The sequence below is a fragment of the Lentinula edodes genome (assembly GCF_021015755.1).
Source record: "Lentinula edodes strain Le(Bin) 0899 ss11 chromosome Unknown C8R40scaffold_82, whole genome shotgun sequence".
Classification (NCBI taxonomy): Eukaryota; Fungi; Basidiomycota; class Agaricomycetes; order Agaricales; family Omphalotaceae; genus Lentinula; species Lentinula edodes.
The window spans coordinates 49,330-69,189 of NW_025764388.1; the positions used below are offsets into that span (position 1 = coordinate 49,330).

The window sequence follows — 19,860 nt, forward strand, 5'->3', positions numbered from 1 at the left end:
GACATGTATATTCATGGATGCACAGAGGAGTGGATTGCTTTGGCATGCTGTACATGCCTGTGAGCTTAGTACTACATAATGTTTATGTAGATCCTCCCTCCCGTTCACCTCCTTTGACCCCTAATGCTCCCACCCTCTCAGAAGGGTTCTGTCAGTTGGGGGTGCACTTTGGCAGGAAGTACTGGAGGGTAACGTACTTGCACTGTTGCTGGCAGTGTTGGCCAATAGAACATATGTCTCCAGGGGTGTTGCAGTCATAGTTGAGTTAGCTGTGGCTGCTACTGCATTTCTAGGATTCAGGTTCCTGTTTGGCTTGTTGTTCTTGTTGAACTGCCATCTGTTAGGCCCCTTGCCTTCTGCACCCCCTCCCTTTGCCCAGCATTTCTGAATAGTGTGGCCAATCTTCCTGCAGTTGGGGTTTGTGCACATTGGTCTGTTTTTGTCTGGTGCCTGTACACTTGCAATGTGCATTGCAAGTAGTGCCTTAACTTTCCTCTCCTTTTGCTCTTCCTCTGTTCATCTCTTTTCCCTCTGTAGCCAGATGCCTTGGAGGTAGATAAAGGCTTCGCTACTTGTCTTTCCAGGAAGATGCCTGATGTCGGCATCCCAGTCCTTGGGAAATGAGCCAAGGACAATTATGCAGAACTGCCTGTCGGTTATTACTGTGCCAGCATTTGTGGCCCTCCTGAGTAGGTTTCGCATGGTCCTGTGTTCCTCCATTGTCTCTTCAGGGTACATGTAGTGGTGGGCCCGGAGGTTACTATTGTGGAATAGGAGGAGCTCTTCTGACTTTTGTTCAAATTGTTTCACCAGTTCCTGCCAGATTTCTGATGCGGTTTCAGTGTAGTCTACCACCAGCCCTGTGGGGTCGATGATGTTTGAGACTATGGTGCTCACTACATATCTATCGCGGGCATACCATTCCTCAGGTGACAGTGTTTGGCTGTACAGCGGTGTGGTAGTTGTTCCTTCTGGGGGTGTGTCAGTTACTGCAGGCTTAGTGTTAGTAGGTTTAGCTATAGTTCCATGTAGGTACCCTTGCAACCCTTTTGATTCTATGGCAAGACTGACTTCCCGCTTGTAGGGCCACCAGTTATCCTCCCCTTCAAGGGCTATGCATGTGGGGAATCATTGGACATTCGGCATATTCGATGACAATGACATCGTGGAACTAGGTGACTCGGAAGCTCTGTGTGGGTGTGTAGTTGTGTCTTTTTGGTTACTCTTCTGGAGCTCCAGTCTCATAATCTGTCAGATGATAAGTACTACATATGCCATGAGTATACTATGTGTAGGTAGATAATATGGGGCTCACCTCAGTTGGATGTAAATCAACTGAGGGAGCCCTTGTCTGCCATCCACAGGTGGCTGATAAACTGTATAGTTTGTATGTAATCAGATGGAGGCAAAATACCTAGTTAAGGCTGTGGACTGTACATACGCTGGGGAGAGATAGAGTCTAACACCCTGAAAGGTGAAGGTGTATCAAGGATGGAGGTATGAGGAGGTAGTGTAAAGATTCAGAAAGGAGAATAGAGATTCAGGGAGGTTACTGAGGAGCTTGGGGGTAGTGGGAAGTGGGTCAGGGCATGACAGGTACAAGAAGAACACAAGTAGCAGCCAATCTAGTAACAGTGGTAACACTGATGAGGAGAAGCAAACCAAAAGAACTTATAAGTCCTAAAGTCAGAGTGGAGAGTACTCAAGGTAATAAGCCTTAAGATTTCAGAGGACAGGGAGAGACAAATAAGGGTGATCTAAGTTGATCTAAGATAATAATTAAACTAAGGAACTAAAGTACAATACAGGAGTATTTATACCAGCTAATTGGTGTATTGGGGCAAAGCACTAGACTAGCTACTAGGAGCTGTACATTTAGTGCCTTCAGGGTAGAAAATAAGACAATAAAAGTAAACTAGAGAGAAATGCTCTGCCTCATTGTCCTGCTTAGTCACTCTGCTCTCTTGCTCTGCTGAGTCACTCCGCTGACACGCCTAAATTTTGGCTAGACGTCTATGCTGTGAATTGTGACATTTTCACATATAGATTTGTATCGAAAGGACTGTAATTGAGACCCAGATTGACAGTCAAAGTTAATACTGAATCAGTCTAATAAGTTGAAGGGACCATATACCCATACTACCACAAGTTAGTTAGTTTACCCATCCCCAATACGACCTCCAGATAGCAGTCTACCTGTTTGTCAAGCAGGATTATACCAGACTTGGACTACATCCGAAGGATGACCATTCACGTATGACATACCAAGGGTATTCTTTTTGGACCTTACACTGGCAGGAGTTTGGAAGAACTTACTCAAGTGACCATGAGCCGAGGATTGACTCGAAATGACTTTCTAGAACTCAGGAATTATCAAATACTCCTTTTAGAATGAGATCATGCATTGATCTAAAAGACTGCAATTTAGTCTAATAGACCAATCAGGTTGCATAGTAGAGGAAAATGACTAGAAGAACGATCAAAGTACTGCGAGGCTCTGAAGACATATCAAATGAATGTCAAAGAGTTCTGACGTAGAAAATATTGAAGAATGCAATTAAATGAATACTATGCGTAACTCCCTTGATAGAGTATAGGCACAATGGGTGTCTATTGAAAGAGAGAAGCAATTAGTTTAATCCAGATGAATCAGATTGATAGGATTAGAATTGAGGAGAGCTGATTTGCCTCCGGACGAGGTGACAAATGATCGAAGTAAGTGTTGAACAGCAATGACAGCTGAACACAATTCAAGTCATTCTCCAAAACAATTAAATTAAATGAACATCGAAGTACCTACCTATGTTTGGTGGTATACTAGAATCTTGGAACCATTGTGGACCAAATAAGGACATGAACATTTAAATTAAATGGAATCTGACCAATTGTAGAAGTTTCCTTGTGGTTCCAAACATTTATTGTATTAAATTAATTGTACTGTGCAACTCTATATTCTGTATGTATAAATAGCAATCCAATGTATCTGGAATACAAGTGATTTTGGGATGACGTTGCAGTGCTAATCTGTAAAAAGGAAAGACACACTCCTGCCAGACTGAAACCTCTTTGCTAGCAGCCACTCGGGCCTGGCACTTGTGAGTATAGGAACGTTGTGTTCTGCTCCTTGTGACTGCGAGAAGTATATCCAGTTGTTGGGTATTCTTCGAACTTAGGATCAGTTGTTGGTCTTAAGGGCAAATCACGCTGTGTGGTTGTGCCAGCACATAGTTCTAGCCCTTTGTGGGGGTCTGTGTGTTTTGGTTTTTAATTTACTTTGATCCAAACCCCCAATTCTTGATATACCCATATCAATACAATCAAAGCACAAATTGTGCTGAATCTACCTTAATCAAAGGAATATATCGAATCCTTAGAACGATTCAAATTGATTGATCAAATTGATTGATCAAAGCTTCTTACTTAGCTCTCAAAGCTTTGCGGAACCTTTGCCAACGCTACCCCTTGCTATTAAATAAATTTGATAGCAGTGAACTCGCATATTGTGTATTAGATTGGTTGGTTGGAGTGCCCATTAGATTCCTTCCTTTCTCTTTCACACAAAAACGAGGCAAGCTCGTTACCGCCTCTGCCACTTTGTGACATTAGGTCAAGATTCATTACTGCACTGACAGCACCAATAAGGTTGTCCTTGCAGGATCCATAGACATCACATCTTCTATAGTCCTGTCTGATTCTGAACCCCCTGCTGCCAGAGTAAACTGCTCCACACTCCAGCATGCACTTGACCCCAGAGACCAAAACCACATCCACAACATCAACAATAGCTGATATGACTGCGATTCTCAGCCCTGCCCCCACGCTCTCTCCAACTCAGTTCAAGAGCCATTCACTCGAGACAATACAACCTTCCTGCCAATTCCCCCCCTTGATCACCTACTCCAATCATGTCCAATCCTGCTCTGCTGCTCAGACTACCCCTGCACCTCCTCCACCTACTACAAATGAGCTCATGTCAATGCTCATTAAACAAGTAACTAATCTAGCTACAGCCATGGAGGAATGTTCCTCCTCCAAGTCAAGCATGAACAAACCTGAGGTTTTCAAAGGAAAAGACAGTGCCAAAGCCCACCATTTCATGGCTCAGTTCCAAAATTGGGTGTTGGAACTACCTGATCTCACCAAAAGTCAGGCAAAGCTTGTCAAGGTGGCCTTGGGTTTCTTTACTGAAAGTGCTGGAGACTGGGAAACCCCTCATTTGTTACATTTCAGTGCAGGAAGCCCCCCCTTTGGAGGAAGCTGGGAGGAGTTTCTCAAGGAATTTGGCCAAGGTTTTGAATTGGTGGACCTGGGTATGGAAGCTCGCAGCGAGATCAAAAATCTCAAGCAAAGTAAAGGGCAGACAGCCACAGAAATTGCTCAGAAGTTCAAGGATATCAGAGATCAGACTGAAATGTCTGACATTGATTTACAGGAATGCTTCTTCACCACCCTACTTCCAGAGATCTGACAAAATCTCATCATTGTAAACATTGCCCAAGGAATTGCTCAGATTCTGAAGGAGGCAATCAAATGAGGCATATCAGTGGATGTCTTTATGCATGGCCCCACCATGACTGGCCAAAACTCCGGACATGCCCCTATACACCCTGCTCACATCACCTCTGCTGACCCCCATGCCATGGACATTGATGCTACCCACACCAGCACTGTAAACAGCAGGGAGGCATTCCTTGCTCGTATGCGTGGACAATGCTTCGGCTGTGGTACTCAAGGTCATGTTAAGCAGAATTGTGGTCTCCCGATTATCCGCGACCAGTCTATGATGAAATTCCAAGGCTCTTTCTAGATTTGATCCAGAAAGTTCCTCTGACAGTATCAGAGTATCTGATTCCACTAGTAAGGTCCGGGGTCAAGTCTTTTGAGAACACAGTATTGCTTTGGATTCCTCACTCCTCACTAGAAGTTGGTGCATATGCCTCATGGGTGTGTATATGTACACTGTTCATCTGCTTGTCACAAAGCAGCAGAGGCGGAGTGACTAAATGGAACAGCGGGGCAGAGCAACTGAGCAGAACAACGAAGCGGAGCAACTAAGTGGGGCATAGGCAAACTGGTCCCAAGATAATAACAGAGAGGTCAAGATAAGGGACCAGGCTGTGAGGGGTTGGCTTTATATACATAATCCGATCTGCAAGAAATGACGATGTAATACTATACAGTTTAGGAACAAGGAAGGTGGTGGAAGCCAGTAGAAGAAGAAGGGTAATAGGTGGATTGGTAATCAATAATGGGGGTCAGGTGGATCAGTAATCAATGGCATTTGATAGTGATGTAATCATACAAGTAAGGGCATCGAGATGGTGAGAACAGGAAAATGATAGAGGCTACATATGTCATATGCATGCAATTCACCCATACGCTTCCCGGACTTCGGATTAATAACCTTGTGACCATCATTGTATTTATTTATTGTTCCGAGCTTTCATCGAGGTCTTCTGACTGTATTTGGGATGTATATAAGCTAGAATACTTTGTACGTTGTGGTCAAGCTTGAAATCAAGTGTACCATCCTATCCCAGTCTTTAATATCTTCTTTACCCTTTGCTTCCGGACTCCCGGATCATCAGGAACCCCATTTAGGCTGCTCATCCCAATCTTGCACTCTTGCCATTATATTCCCGGGGACACCAACAGTGTGTGAAGGGTGTTGCTAATAGCTTCACCGACGTCCCACTCCCAGTGTGTACTACAGGCCAATACTCAGTTCCGGACCTCGGAATTATCCCGGGCCATTCCCGGGCCAGATCCGGCCTCAGAACCGCTATAGTTATTGACCTGTAGGCACGGTCCTGTCAACGTACTTCATGACACTGCTGTGGATTTGGACCAGACTATCCTAATCTGGCATTGATTCCACTGGGGCAAGAAGGTGCACAGTGGTGTATCTCCTGCATTTGCAGTTTTTTGCATCAATTACATTTGCATCCCTGTTACCTTCTCTATCAATTTTAGCTGCTGCCAGTGAGAATGAGGTGAGGGGATTGTAGGGGAGATATGAGGGAAGTCCCGCAATGAAGAATCAGATAATGTAGAAGTGAGGGAGGTTCTCCAAGGTTAGGGACAATAGAGGAAATGGGTCAGGGCATGACAAGTACAGTATGGGAGTATTTATACTAACTAATCAGCATATTGGAGCAGAGCACTAGGCTAGTTACTAGAGGCTGTACGTTTGGTGCCTTTGTCATCAAGTCTCATGATGCACCCTTTGATGTGCCATCAGCGGTGTGTTCCCATCAATCTCTTTTCACATGTTCATTGTACTTTATTGCACAATTATCCCACTAGTTCCATTTGTTTCTATACACTTCTATACAACTCATTCTTATTCATCAATTAGTTCATTATGATTCATTATTGACTCACTATTACTTGTATATATTGATTCCTCACTCTTGTCCTATTTCACATCATTATTGACAATCACTTACTCATTATACAAGAGTAGTATATAAAGAACAGTAGATAGATCCTAGTTTCCCATCTCAACCTCTTGGTCATTGGGCAACTAGATTCCCTTTTGATTACTGGTGTGATTGGCCTCTGATGCTATCCCACTGTTGTTTGAGATCACTATTTCTTTCATCTGTGCTTTGTGCTTATTTCTGTGCCTCTTTGCTATGCTACTATTGCTCCTCAACATACCCGGACTCCCCACCTCCCACTTCCTGCCTCATCATGACAGCCTTCAGGGTAGAGAATAAAACAATAAAGGTAGACTAGAGAGAAAGGAAATGTGTAGTGAGAAAGAATAAGAAGAAGATTACAATAAACAGTAGATTTCAGAAGACCAAGCACTGAGGCATAGTCTTGACAGGCACTAAATGTACAGCCTCTAGTAACTAGTCTAGTGCTTTGCTCTGATATGCTGATTGGTTAATATAAATACTCCTATATTATACTCTAGTTCCTCAATTTAATTATCAACTTAGACCAACTTAGAACACCTCTCCTCTGTCTTCTAAGGCTTATCACCTTAAGACCTTCTCTGTCTCAACTTTAGGACTTATAGTCCTTTTCTGTTGTCAGTGTTATTGCCGCTACCAGCTTGGCTGCTACTTGTGTCTCTCTCATCTCTCTTTTTTGTTCTCTTACTCCAGGGACAAATAGCATAACAGCAGTGTTGTTAATAACTTCACCACTGTCCCATTCAATTCCTTGCACTTAGATACTGATTGGCCCTTTATCTCCAAAGGCACAGCTTGTCAGTATACATGATCTCAACAGGAGCCTTGTGTCAAGTCCATGCCTTGGTACCCTGCTCCACCGCTCAGTACTCCGAGATCTACCATTTATTGTAATCTCTTCCTTATTGTTCTTTCTCACTACAGATTCCCTTTCAACCTAGTCTCTACTTATTGTCTTATTCTTGACCCTGAAGGCACTATATGTATAGCTCCTAGTAGTTAGCCTAGCACTCCGCTCTGATGCGCCTGTTAAGATCATGTACACCGTTAACAAGCTTGCCTCGTTTTTGTGTGAAAGAGAAAGGAAGGAATCTAATGGGCACTCCAATTAACCAATCTAATACACAATATGCGAGTTCACTGCTATCAAATTTATTTAATAACAAGGGGTAGCGTTGGCAAAGGTTCCGCAAAGCTTTGAGAGCTAAGTAAGAAGCTTTAATCAATTAATTTGAACCGTTCTAAGGATTTGATATTCCTTTGATCAAGGTAGATTCACCACGATTTGTGCTTTAGTTTGTATTGATATGGGTATATCAAGAATTGGGGTTTTTGAATCAAAGTAAATTAAAAGCGAAACACATAGACCCCTACAGAGGGCTAGAACTATGTGCTGGCACAACCACACAACGTGATTTGCCCTTAAGACCAACAACTGATCCTAAGTTCGAAGAATACCCAACAACTGGATATACTTCTCGCAGTCACAAGGAGCAGAACACAATGTTCCTATACTCACAAGTGCCAGGCCCGAATGGCTGCTAGCGAAGAGGTTTCAGTCTGGCGGGAGTGTGTCTTTCCTTTTTACGGATTAGCACTGCAACGTCGTCCCAAAATCACTTGTATTCCAGATACATTGGATTGCTATTTATACATACAGAATATAGAGTTGCACAGTACAATTAATTTAATACAATAAATGTTTGGAACCGCCAAGAAACTTCTACACTCGGTCAGATACCATTTAATTTGAATCTACATGTCCTTATTTGGCCCATATTGGTTCCAAGATTCTAGTATACCACCAAACATAGGTAGGTACTTCGATGTTCATTTAATTTAATTGTTTTGGAGAATGACTTGAATTGTGTTCAGCTGTCATTGCTGTTCAACACTTACTTCGATCATTTGTCACCTCGTCCGGAGGCAAATCAGCTCTCCTCAATTCTAATCCTATCAATCTGATTCATCTGGATTAAACTAATTGCTTCTCTCTTTCAATAGACACCCATTGTGCCTATACTCTATCAAGGGAGTTACACATAGTATTCATTTAATTGCATTCTTCAATATTTTCTACATCAGGACTCTTTGACATTCATTTGATATGTCTTCGGAGCCTCGCAGTACTTCGATCGTTCTTCTAGTCATTTTCCTCAAACATGCAACTTGATTGGTCTATTAGACTAAATCGCAGTCTTTTAGATTAATGCATGATCTTGTTCTAGAAGGAGTATTTGATAATTCCTGAGTTCTAGAAAGTCATTTCGAGTCAATCCTCGGCTCATGGTCACTTGAGTAAGTTCTTCCAAACTCCTGCCAGTGTAAGGTCCAAAAAGAATACCCTTGGTATGTCATACGTGAATGGTCATCCTTCGGATGTAGTCCGAGTCTGGTATAATCCTGCTTGACAAACAGGTAGACTGCTATCCAAAGGTAGTATTGGGGATGGGTAAACTAACCAACTTGTGGTAGTATGGGTATATGGTCCCTTCAACTTATTAGACTGATTCAGTATTGACTTTGACTGTCAATCTGGGTCTTAATTACAGTCCTCTCAATACAAATCTATACGTGAAAATGTCACAATTCACAGCATAGACGTCTAGCCAAAATTTAGGCGTGTCAGCGGTGGAAGGGTCTATGGAATGATGTATCATGGGAATCCGGGGTGTATTGTCGAGGCTGGGTTGAGGCGGGGAAGCTTATGGAGGACCTGGGGCGAATGAAGCAGTCCCGTGGGAAGCTAGAACAATGGAGGGGAGGTTCTTCGGGGCCGGTTAGGGGTATGGTAGGTTGGTCAGGGCATGACATTTTGACTGCAGAAGAAGAGTATGGAGTGTAAGGTCCATATTTGGATGAAGTATCATTGCATGTCAAATTAACATCATTATGTTCACAAAATCCAGTCTAGGGATGGGTCAGGATCCCTGATTATATGCTGGAGGAAAATTTGGGCCAAAATCCCTCAGGATCAGGCAAATTTTTCATATGGGATCATAGGGTATAATCACGGGTCCTGATAGGTCCCAACCCATCCTTAGAACAAATGTTCAGAACCAGCCTTGGATTTGCAATACTCAAATTTTTGGGAACCAAATGCCTCTGTTTCACTCGGCTAAGTGCCATCAGATGATTATTGGATAGAAATTTGGTAAATAAAGCTTATAGGAAGTCATCATCCGATCTGGTGGTTGTCGGGGGAGAAAATACCTCATCAAAGATGCTCACATCGCCGGGTTTAGTGTTGCCGGAATATAAGATGTCTTGCAAGATGAGATATCTTAAGATCTGGATTTGGAAAATCAATGATCTTAAGATGGCTTAAGATGGCTTATCTTAAGAAACGTCTCAAGGTGAACATGTTTGTTTAGTAATTTCTACCAATCGCTCGTTGCTGCCACAGTCTACTACTTCCAACGCTGCGTTACTGATCAATGTGAAAAATCTCTTGTTATTCTACCGGATTGTCAACCTTGACATTACATTAGCCTGTTGGTGTGTTGGCGCGTCACTTAGAGAACACTTGGAGCAATTGACTTTACTTCACTTATTCTTGAGTTGCAAGAGTGGATGAATCACGGGGCACCACTGGCATGACTGATATCGATGCTTCTATACTACATGATCTTCTTACAAGTGGTGAAATTGACAGACTTGTAGACCTCATTGGGTCTTCATGCAAATGAACAAACCTCTACAATGTACTTTTTTTTGAGGATCAAGTCTGGGTGGAGTTGTGTATTGTATCAAGCGGCCATGTGTATTTTCACTGATAAGGAAAAATGATCTTAATACGTCTTGTGAAAAAAGTGTCTTAAGATGTCTTAAGGTGGAAAATTCGTGATCTTAAGACTGTCTTCGTCTTGTATTCCGGTAACACTAGCCGGGTTCAGAGTTTCCCCTGCAGTGAAATGCAATATATAAGGCTAATCTCCCTATCAGATTAGCCGTATAAGGTTTATCTTTTCTTTTCCTCTGGCATTTCACCTTAGGGTCGGAAAATTCGAACCTGGCGATGTGGAGCGATGTGGCTGCTGTGTCGCATGTGGATGTTGGGGGCTGTGAGGCGTTATTTTCGGTCTTAAATCACGCTCGCACCCTTCGTGACCGCTATCCATCTCCTTTCTTTGCTGGTCAAAGAATATTTTTTGCTCGAGATATCCCGTTCCTCAATTTCCACCCAAAAGAATCGCGCGTTCGATTGCTATGCATTTCCATCCCTGCGACGTTGATCTGAAGCTCCATCTCTTTTTCATTCTTGGTCTCATATGCTTCGTGAGCAACAGCGCTTATGCTGTACCAGTCCCTGGCGAGGTGAGTACCAGCTTTCAGATAAAATTGCATTATAAACACTGACTTTGTCTATGATCTTTGTTGACCCTTTTAGAATGGATCAATCGTCCCCGTTTCCAACCCAGCGCATCTTTTCGCTCCCGTCCAAGTCGACTTCACGAGGGACAGTGAGATTTCTAACCCCCCACCAGAATTAGCCTCGGCATTCAACATTTTCCCTGATGGCGCCGAGAAACACATGGACGCTCACATCGTTCCAAACTTTGACATGGTTGCACAAGCCTCTGCACGCAGACTGTTGAATATTGCCGCAGAGCATTTCCGTTTACCGGGAATGTATGTTACCAAGTTTAGAGGCTTCGCCGATTGGAAGGACAAAAAGATTCCTTTCAAAGTCACGTTTCCCAAAGGAAGTCTACAAGTGGAAATGTCCCTCATGGGGCGTGACGGGACGCTGACTGGGAGTGGTATCAGCTTGAAGATAGAACGTGGCCGACTGATTCCTGCTGAATAGGTAAGCTGTTTTATTGTCAGGTTCTCGTTCGATGCTCATCAGCGATATAAAGGATAAGATAGACCAGGGAATGGTTTCGAAAGTAAGTTGCTCTATACGTATGATCATCCGATCTTCTCGAAATTCATACCTTATGTTAGCTATGCAAGCTCTTAGGCAGCTCTGCATGTAATGTTCAGTAAACACGACGCGCGCCTTTTAACGCAGGACCTTCAATCATCCAGAGGGGTTGGATGATGTTGGCGATAAAGCTCGGCTTTGTCGCAGACAACATCCTCACGTCTATCTTCTTCATGTCATGGATATTTCCACATAATGAAATTACCGTTGAATCCCTCGGTGTTGTTCGAGAGCAGCAGGAAGCTCGTTAATATTTCCAATTCTTTTGAATCATCGTGAACTCAAAACTCATGCTGCTGGGAAGGTGTCCAGACTATCTTGAGATCTGAAAGGTCGATCGTAAAGTATATATGATTGACCCAAAAGGAATTCCGTATTACTATATAATAATTTTGACAGAAACGCTATCCCTCGAATAACAAAGTTCACTCTTCATCCGATGTGTCTCCCACCGAATCTGTTGTGTCTGAACAGATTGCTTTTCGGTCCTGTTGTGGAGATGAAGCTACGAGTACCGTCCTCTCCGTAGAGCCTGAGTTGGTGGTTATCTTCCTTCGTTTAGAGTTTGAAGGTTGATCAGAGTGAAAATATCCAACATCCTTGCTACCCGAGTTGCCGCGTTGCCGTTTATCACTTTCTCGACTATTTCTGTGCGACTCGACTCGTTTCTCTGAACCGTTGACACCTTGTTGGTACTGCTTGAGAGCTGCCGCAAGTTCATTGTTGTAATTTACGCATTGAAATATAGCGAATTCGACATGAAGCTCGCCCTTTTCATACAAAATGCAGAGCTCTTTGTGAGAAGGGAACCCTCGTTTCGACATTGCATGAGGGCTCTGGGAAGCGTTGTGTGCGATGGGTCCAGGTGGCTACATGAAAGTCTAGATTGAGCATTTGATGCCTCGCATTTCAGCCACATTCAAAACTCACTAGACCGGCAGGGAGTACCATCCCTTGGGGTGCAAACGCCTTCGTATCAAGACATTTATACGTGCCTGCGTAGGCGACGTAACCAGCTACTGTGGTGAACATCTCTCGTGTTTGACCATATGCTTCTTGATACGTCGACTGGACTTGGAAATTGGTTCCTGGTATCGTTTCGTTCATTGGACCGCAGGTGAGATAGTGTTGATCCGTGCCACATTGTGCAGTATATTGTCGGGGAAGGTAAAAGTAAGAGTTTCCGAACCTGGTCGATGGAAGATGCGACAGGCTCTAGGTCATGATCCTATAATACAGTTTGGCTTGCTCACCAATTTGTAACGTTGGGCGCCTTGTAGTTTTGACGCGTCAGGATTTATGTGCGCGCTAATGAGTAGAAACAACACACTGCCAATTTGAGATAAGCCAGAATATCAAGGCCCCGTGCTCGCTTAGGGCCTTCTACCAGATGTCGCGACACACGCGGAAGGAATTGTAGATGCGCGTGGATTCTCGCCAAAGCCGCTTGCGGCTGCCAACAGTCATCACAATATTCAACGGAATTTTGAGGAAATTGTTATCTCACAAGCTGTTCCTGAGTAACCATCTTCTCCATCTTTTTTGAAGCCTCGGAGACGGTTGCTTCCAGAGAGACGATTTTCTACCAGTGGACTACATTCAGGTCTGTATTTTCTACAGCAAATATGACAAAGACTTACGGCGCGTGTCTCCTTTTTCTTTGCTTTGTACTTTTCTTGCAAAGTGGCGATTTCCGAAAGAGTCAAATCGCGTTCTTGGTTCTAAAGTGAACAGATGAGAATAGGAAAGAAAATAGGTAAGCAACAGTGATGATGTATTCGCACCGATTTCTTGAGCTCTGCCTCAAGTTGTCCGCACCTGTCTTTCTGAAAAATCCGACTTTGGGTCAGTTTGACTGAGAAGAAGGGGTTCTGAACGCACCAAGCTATTAATTGTTTCCGCCTGTTCCCGTAACGTGGTACTGTCCGTAAGCTTGAGTAGTCTCACTCAGTGAGTGTACGATTCTAGCAATGAATACCTGAGAAAACGTACTTCGTTCTTGACTGCCAACTGAGGCCGGCGAGCAACGAGCTCTTGGAGACGATTAATCTCATTAACCAGCCGCTCGTTTTCTTTCTCGAGGTTTTTGGCCAGCTATCGTTCATCAAATTAGTCACAGAAAGAAAATGAATGTACGTTGATAGGTATGGCTCTTACTTCGAGCTGCTCCTCTAGAACATCGACTCGACTCTGTGCGTTGTGCAGAGCTTTAGTGAGGATCGGGACCATGTCCATTGAGGAATGTGGTACAAAACAGAATGATGTTGGAAAAATGGTTCGTAAGTACGGGTGATTGGTGAATACGTACAAGAGCCTGATCCGGCTTTTGTGGGTCCATTATGGCTCCGTCTACACTGCATAGTTGTCTGCAAGTCCTCGTCTGGGTAACAGTGGAGTTTTGAGCGATATTGGTTCGAGAAGAGTTGTGTATTAAAGCAAAGTTACAACTGCATTCGTATCGTGCACTTCGGTGAGACACGATTTGCAGATAGGAGGGAAACCGCCATAAAAAGACAGCTTGAAGTGCTCAAGCACTATCTCATCTGTTGGTAGTTTCAAGAAGGTTTTTGTGTCGTAGTCCTAAGATACATTAAAGGGCGATACTAGGGGTTCAATGTTCAGTGTTCAGCCCCTGGAATACCGTTCCTCGCAGAATCGCCGTCAAACACCATGCCATTTGCCCCAATTCACTGTCATAAAAGATTGCATTCAGATTTTACCCCAAGTTTCGGAACACTGGATTCCAATTTGTAGAGTTCGACGTTGTCATTATGCAGACCAGATAATGACTGAGAGACATTAGTGACAGGTTGGCTTCCCGGTACCCACCTCTCTATATATACCGTCCTGTCAAAACCTATAATTTCCTGGCTTCGTTACAGTAACTCACTCAATACTGTGTAAGAATTTAACGTTGAATCATGGTGATGGGAAATAGGATAAAAGATAACTGACTTCCTCCGGATCCTCAAACTCTTCATTTCTCAAAACCTCCCATTTATCTTGGATCCATTGGTGTCTCCAATCTTCCTTGCAGTCCTTGAGCTATTACACCAAAGTCAAAACCAAAGGTGGAATACGGGCCGGCACCCTGTATATATGACACACTCACAGCTTCAAATTTCACATCCGTTGCATCGACATTCTCATACACGAGGAAGGTGCCTGGCCAACCATAGTCAACGAGCTCGATAGAGGATACCGTGAGGGATTTGTCATCTTTCAAAGAGATAAGAATGTTTCTCTTATGATTTTCCCTAAAGGATGAATGATTTGGTACATCACAACAAGCAGATAAAACGTTAAATTGACCTATGAACAACCCTCTTAGTAGCAGCAACCTCCGCAACCTTCGCACACAGCAGTGCAACGACGCTCGTCCGCAACTTCATCTTGTCCGCTGGCTTTGCATTCTGATAACCCGGGAGGTGCTCCAAGATCTGGCCACTCTTCTTCTTCATGATGACCGCCGGCAGATACTTCGGTGAGCCACCACGAGCTGGATTTGTATACAATATGGTGCCCGAGTCCACCAAGTCCCCAACCGCTTTGAGCGCTTTGGCTTCGCCCCAAGTGTAGGTGGAGTTATGTGGTAGAATCTTGACGACGAGATCTTCCCCGTTGTGGCCTTTGTAGGTTCCTTTGAGTGTGTAAGCAGCAATACTGTTCGACCCGCTTTCAGGGAGTCGATGGTCGAGGATAATGCCAGATAGCGGCGAGGCTGATTGAATTGTAGTGTTAGAGCTTTATGACATATGCAAGAATCCACACCCGGAGTCCAACTCGAACTCACAGAACACTTTCTCATCCTGCTCAGTAACGGCTTCCATGATCATCCGCGTCCATTGTCCTCTAATCCGTCTCTGCAAAACTGCCAAATTAGCAGTGACCGACAGAAGTATGAGGGATTGTTCACCTTTACATGTTTGGCTAGAGCAGAATGAAACGCAGGTGCAGCACAGGTTGCCGGACACATGCAGAGCAAGGTCGAAAGAAGGATGATGGAAAATAAAATTTGGCGGTGGATTGGATTCAGCATAATGTGTGTGATTGAGTATCGGTCGGATCACCAGGGCTATGGCTTCGGTTTCTGACCAGCAGAGAGAGAAAGCACTAGGTATAAGGAAGAAGGAAGGAATGTTAGAATGGCGGGGATTATGTATGTAGATGATTCACCGACGGAGATGCCTAACGCCATTCTTTCAATTCGGAATCGATGGATGAGGGTGTGGGGATATTTCCTGACGAATCGACAATCTCTGGTACTATCTGCAAATTACCTCGCAGTAGAGTCTAGTACGAACAGATAAATAGATCGATTGGACCGTAGCAAGAGTCTGAGAAGAGCTGATACTTCCATTCACGATCGCGTGACCAAAATTCAGACGCCCGCTGTTGGCAATGACCACCACAGCCTATCTATCCTTCATCAGCATATACACCACGAGCAGCAAGGATCAGCTGTACTGTATATGTGCTGTCGCATGGTCCCTCCTACGAAGGCGAGGCGACCATTTTGCTGATATCCCTCAATTCACGTTTATATCTATATTTCTGCCAAGTTGAACTAACTGTATACTACTACGTGAAGGTTCTGCATCTCAAAAAATCAAAGCGAGATAACATAACCAGGCTGTAACGATCTCTGAAGGATGGCGTCACGGTACACAGTCACCAGCGGCCATGATTAACTTATGTTCTCGAATTATTCCACGTTCTGCATGCCAAGTTCATCTCCCTCAACTTTCCTCTAGTAGCGATACGATATCATAGCGCTTAGGTCTTGGCACCTACCACTACAATATACGGTATGGTCTTGCCATTTGTGCGTATCTATCTATGTTCTTCGACGATTGATTGGCTAATGATCTCTTCTTCCTATAGAGCTGTTACATACTACTATCTTCCGGACATTAACTGGTATGTCAAGACGTATTTATATCAACTCTACATACCTCAATACGTTTGGAAGCATTCTCTTCTTCATATCTACATAACAAACGCGTGTAGTGACAGAACCGGCCTCACCAGGACATGTCAATCATGTATGATCACCAATATTTGCATCGTGCGGCATTTCCATGTCCGCCACGCTTGCCCTTTTTCTTTCAAACCTTTCAAGAGCTGCCAGCGACACCTGATCATAGTAGGAATCTGCAAGGAACAAACAAATCTCGCCATTCCATTTCAACCCATATCTCTCAAAGTCGTATCACCTTTACTTATCACTTTAGACCTGAAGTGAATCTCAGATACGCCGACAACGTAGGGAAGGAATTTAATTGCAAGTGCGAATACTTCGCAGAACTTTTTGCAAGAAAGGCCCGGGATCATACAGCATAGTAATGCCGACTAAAGGTTGTTTTTTTGCTGTTCTACTAGTACTATACCTCATCATATAAAGCCACCACGGTGAGTCCATATCATCGATCGAAACCCCTTCTTTCCGAGTCTCCTAGTTCTCATTCTTACCAACTCGAAGCCCTCCTTCGCAAATACTTACATCAACCATGTCGACCCCCGCCGCTTTCGAAGCCGCTATCAAGGAGCTCGAAACTCATTCGGAACTTGTTCCTCAAGCTGATATGGAAGTGGGTGTATATATACTTCACCGGTTGGAGGAGCTGGGTGTAAAGGTCTGTTTCCCTACCATGTACTCCCCCCCTCTCCCCCGTTCTCCCCCTCAATCACCCCACTACCTCCCACTGTGCAGAGGTAGGTAGAGTAGTCTGACTAACAAGGCCACTGGCATCTCTTTTTTTTTTGTCTTCAATCCACAGTCATTCTTCGGAGTACCCGGAGACTTCAACCTGGGGTTCCTGGTAAGATCCTTTTTTTTTCTCATCACATACCGTTCAAGTCTTTTTGTTTTTGCACAACTGCACTATTCTAAACTGATACGATCCTCCACAGGATCTCATCGACGATTATCCCGGCATAGCCTGGGTCGGAAATTGGTATGTATGGCATAGTATATGTTTTTTTTTTTCGAAATCGCTTACAGTTTCCGATGAAATGTCATGGCAGTAACGAGCTCAACGCAGCGTATGCTGCTGACGGATACGCTCGTATCAAGACAGGTAGTGTCGGTGCTGTATTAACCACGTGAGTGTGTTCCTCAAACTAATAATGCGCAAGACTCTTCGCGACTCGCCGCACATCCACGTCCACTCGGAAACCGTTGAAAACTGGAACTGACTCGGATAAATCTGATTTCAATTGAACAGGTACGGAGTAGGAGAGCTTTCTGCTATAAATGGGATCGCTGGAGGTATGGTAATCAATCTCTACTCTTCTCCTGAGGTTTCTTGGTTATTGTTGAACTCGCTTGCTCATAACCGTGACGTTTCTTTCCCAAGCCTATGCCGAGATCGTCCCAGTAGTCCACATCGCGGGTTTCCCGAGTCTACAGGAGCAGAACGACAAACCTTTGTTACACCATACTCTCGGTGACGGACGGTGAGTTTTACACTTGCACTTGCACCTGTACTACTTTTTTTGAGTTTTTATTTATTGTATTTTTTTTTGAAAGATACAACGTCTACGCTCAGGCCGCGGAATTATTCACATGCTCTCATACGATTCTCAACGACGCAAACCTAGCACCTGCGGAGATTGATCGTGTTTTGAGCGATTGTGTTCTTCAGGTATATATACTATCATCTTTCAAACCCGCATGCAAATTATACTAAACACTACTAATAATAATATAACAATATTCAAAAACAAATTTCCACCAACACAAAATTTTATTTTATTTTATTTTATTTTCAAACTCTTTCATAATTAGTCCCGTCCGGTATACATCGCCCTCCCAACCGATATCGCTTACATCAAGATATCTTCCACCCGTCTTACTATTCCTCTCCCGAGACTCCCTGTACCCAACGACCCTCTCGCTGAATCCGCCGCCATCGCGGAGATTGTTAGATTAATCAACGAAGCATCGGGCGATGTAGCTGTATTAGTCGACGTAGGTGCTCTTCGGTATGGTGTCGCAGAGGAAGTGAGAAGGTTCGTGGAGAAAACTGGGTTCGCGGTGTATGCTACCCCGATGGGTAAGACGGTGATTAGTGAAGGGTATGAGCGGTACGGTGGGGTAAGTCGGATTTACTACTACTTTTTTTTTTTTTTTTTTTTTTGCTGGTAAATCGCTTGGTACATTCGGAATGACCTAGTATCCTCTCAGCTGTACACGGGAGCCACTACGCGTCCGGAAATCAAATCCCAAATCGAGGAGGGAGCGGGATTGGTGATTTCAATCGGGGCGTTGAAGAGTGATCTGAATACTGGGAATTTTACCCATAAATTAGATATCGCGCGTACTGTCGAGGTGAGGTTCCCTTAACCCAAAAACTTGAGAAAAAAATCTTTTTTTTGTTTGTTTGTTTGTTTCGTTTCGTTTATGGTGTCTTTTTCATCGACCTACCCTAGTTGCACCATACCACTACAAAGATCAAATTTTCGGAATACGGTGGTGTAGGAATGAAATACCTCTTACCCAAACTCACTTCTGCTCTCTCTTCTTCTTCTTCTTCTTCCTCCTCCTCCTCTATCAAATCACAAGCTCTCGCCACCCCAGTCACCCAATGGATATACCCCCTTCCTCAAGAACCCAATGAACCCATCGTCATCTCCCACGCCTGGCTCTGGGCCCGTGTCACACAATTCCTCCGACCCCAAGACGTGGTCATCGCAGAGACCGGGACCTCCGCGTTTGGTGTATTAGATATCCCTTTTCCCCCCAACGCGGTCTTCGTCAGCCAGATTCTTTGGGGGAGTATCGGTTGGACTGTGGGAAGCACACTTGGCGCTGCGATGGCGGCGAGGGAGAGGAACCTTGGGAGGACGATTTTGTTCATTGGGGATGGTAGTATGTGAGTCGAATTTGCAAATGGTTGACAGGAAGTTGATGAATGTTAATCGGATATCGGATATAGTCAGTTGACAGTGCAGGAGCTGTCTACGATGCTCAGAGAAGGACTCAAGCCAATTATATTCCTATTGAATAACAGTGGATACACAATCGAGCGTGCTATCCGCGGGGAAAACAGGTCAGTGTATACTATCATATATATCATATTTACATACTTACCATAATCGACCAATTGATATCAAAAAAAAATATTGATTTTGCAGAAAATACAACGATATCGTCAACTGGGGCTGGCCTCATCTCATGAAAGCCCTCGGAGACGTCGATGGCACGAGAACTAAATCCTACGTGACCAACACGAAAGCGGAATTCGACGCTCTCTTGAACGATGCGGAGTTCTCCGATGGAGCGGGTACGGTGATGCAATTTGTGGAGATTGGGATGAGGATGCTGGATGCTCCGGCTTCGTTGAAAGCTGGGACACCGGTGGGTCGGAAATGGTGAAAGAGGGGGGGGGGGGGGTGGGCACCAGTTTCTGTTAAAATTAGGATATGGAAGATTCATGGGAAATTGTCATTTATTATTAAAGTTGAGTGAGAGAATGAGGGAGAAATGTCCAGGAGAGATTC

At 44.1% G+C, this 19,860-nt stretch overlaps 4 protein-coding genes across 4 annotated transcripts; 2 read left to right on the plus strand and 2 right to left on the minus strand.

Annotated features, from left to right (window-relative positions):
* Positions 1–10,634: 10,634 nt before the first annotated feature.
* On the plus strand, positions 10,635–11,235 carry C8R40DRAFT_1178425 (uncharacterized protein; the record flags this gene model as incomplete). Its single annotated transcript, XM_046232867.1, has 2 exons — positions 10,635–10,742; positions 10,816–11,235. The coding sequence occupies 2 exons, from the start codon at positions 10,635–10,637 to the stop codon at positions 11,233–11,235; spliced, it is 528 nt and encodes a 175-aa protein (XP_046079034.1).
* A 472-nt stretch (positions 11,236–11,707) lies between these two features.
* C8R40DRAFT_888586 (uncharacterized protein) lies at positions 11,708–12,557 on the minus strand. The gene is made up of 2 exons (XM_046236584.1): positions 12,286–12,557; positions 11,708–12,224 (listed from the first exon to the last, which is right to left on the minus strand). Exons 1-2 carry the CDS (start codon positions 12,460–12,462, stop codon positions 11,781–11,783), a joined length of 621 nt encoding a protein of 206 aa, XP_046079035.1. The 5' UTR covers positions 12,463–12,557; the 3' UTR covers positions 11,708–11,780.
* Positions 12,558–14,201: 1,644 nt separating this feature from the next.
* On the minus strand, positions 14,202–15,538 carry C8R40DRAFT_888528 (uncharacterized protein). Its single transcript, XM_046236583.1, has 7 exons — positions 15,532–15,538; positions 15,272–15,468; positions 15,149–15,218; positions 14,668–15,076; positions 14,468–14,612; positions 14,311–14,400; positions 14,202–14,251 (listed from the first exon to the last, which is right to left on the minus strand). The coding sequence occupies exons 2-7, from the start codon at positions 15,392–15,394 to the stop codon at positions 14,246–14,248; spliced, it is 843 nt and encodes a 280-aa protein (XP_046079036.1). The 5' UTR covers positions 15,395–15,468; positions 15,532–15,538; the 3' UTR covers positions 14,202–14,245.
* Positions 15,539–16,940: 1,402 nt separating this feature from the next.
* Positions 16,941–19,735, plus strand: C8R40DRAFT_1063231 (pyruvate decarboxylase; the record flags this gene model as incomplete). The annotated part of the gene is made up of 12 exons (XM_046225515.1): positions 16,941–16,991; positions 17,136–17,177; positions 17,269–17,312; positions 17,383–17,460; positions 17,583–17,626; positions 17,715–17,814; positions 17,888–18,002; positions 18,146–18,454; positions 18,545–18,688; positions 18,790–19,232; positions 19,296–19,409; positions 19,495–19,735. The coding sequence occupies 12 exons, from the start codon at positions 16,941–16,943 to the stop codon at positions 19,733–19,735; spliced, it is 1,725 nt and encodes a 574-aa protein (XP_046079037.1).
* Between the last annotated feature and the right edge of the window lie 125 nt (positions 19,736–19,860).

What these genes read in the sequence shown, in the direction of transcription:
- C8R40DRAFT_888586 (XM_046236584.1), bottom strand. Translation starts at nt 12,462, where the DNA reads ATGAACGAAACGATACCAGGAACCAATTTCCAAGTCCAGTCGACGTAT. An exon ending in TGGTACTCCCTGCCGGTCTA is followed by an intron (nt 12,225 to 12,285) that starts GTGAGTTTTGAA and finishes ACTTTCATGTAG; the next exon opens with CCACCTGGACCCATCGCACA.
- C8R40DRAFT_888528 (XM_046236583.1), bottom strand. Translation starts at nt 15,394, where the DNA reads ATGCTGAATCCAATCCACCGCCAAATTTTATTTTCCATCATCCTTCTT. An exon ending in GCAGGATGAGAAAGTGTTCT is followed by an intron (nt 15,077 to 15,148) that starts GTGAGTTCGAGT and finishes CAATTCAATCAG; the next exon opens with CCTCGCCGCTATCTGGCATT. An exon ending in ACTAAGAGGGTTGTTCATAG is followed by an intron (nt 14,613 to 14,667) that starts GTCAATTTAACG and finishes TTCATCCTTTAG; the next exon opens with GGAAAATCATAAGAGAAACA.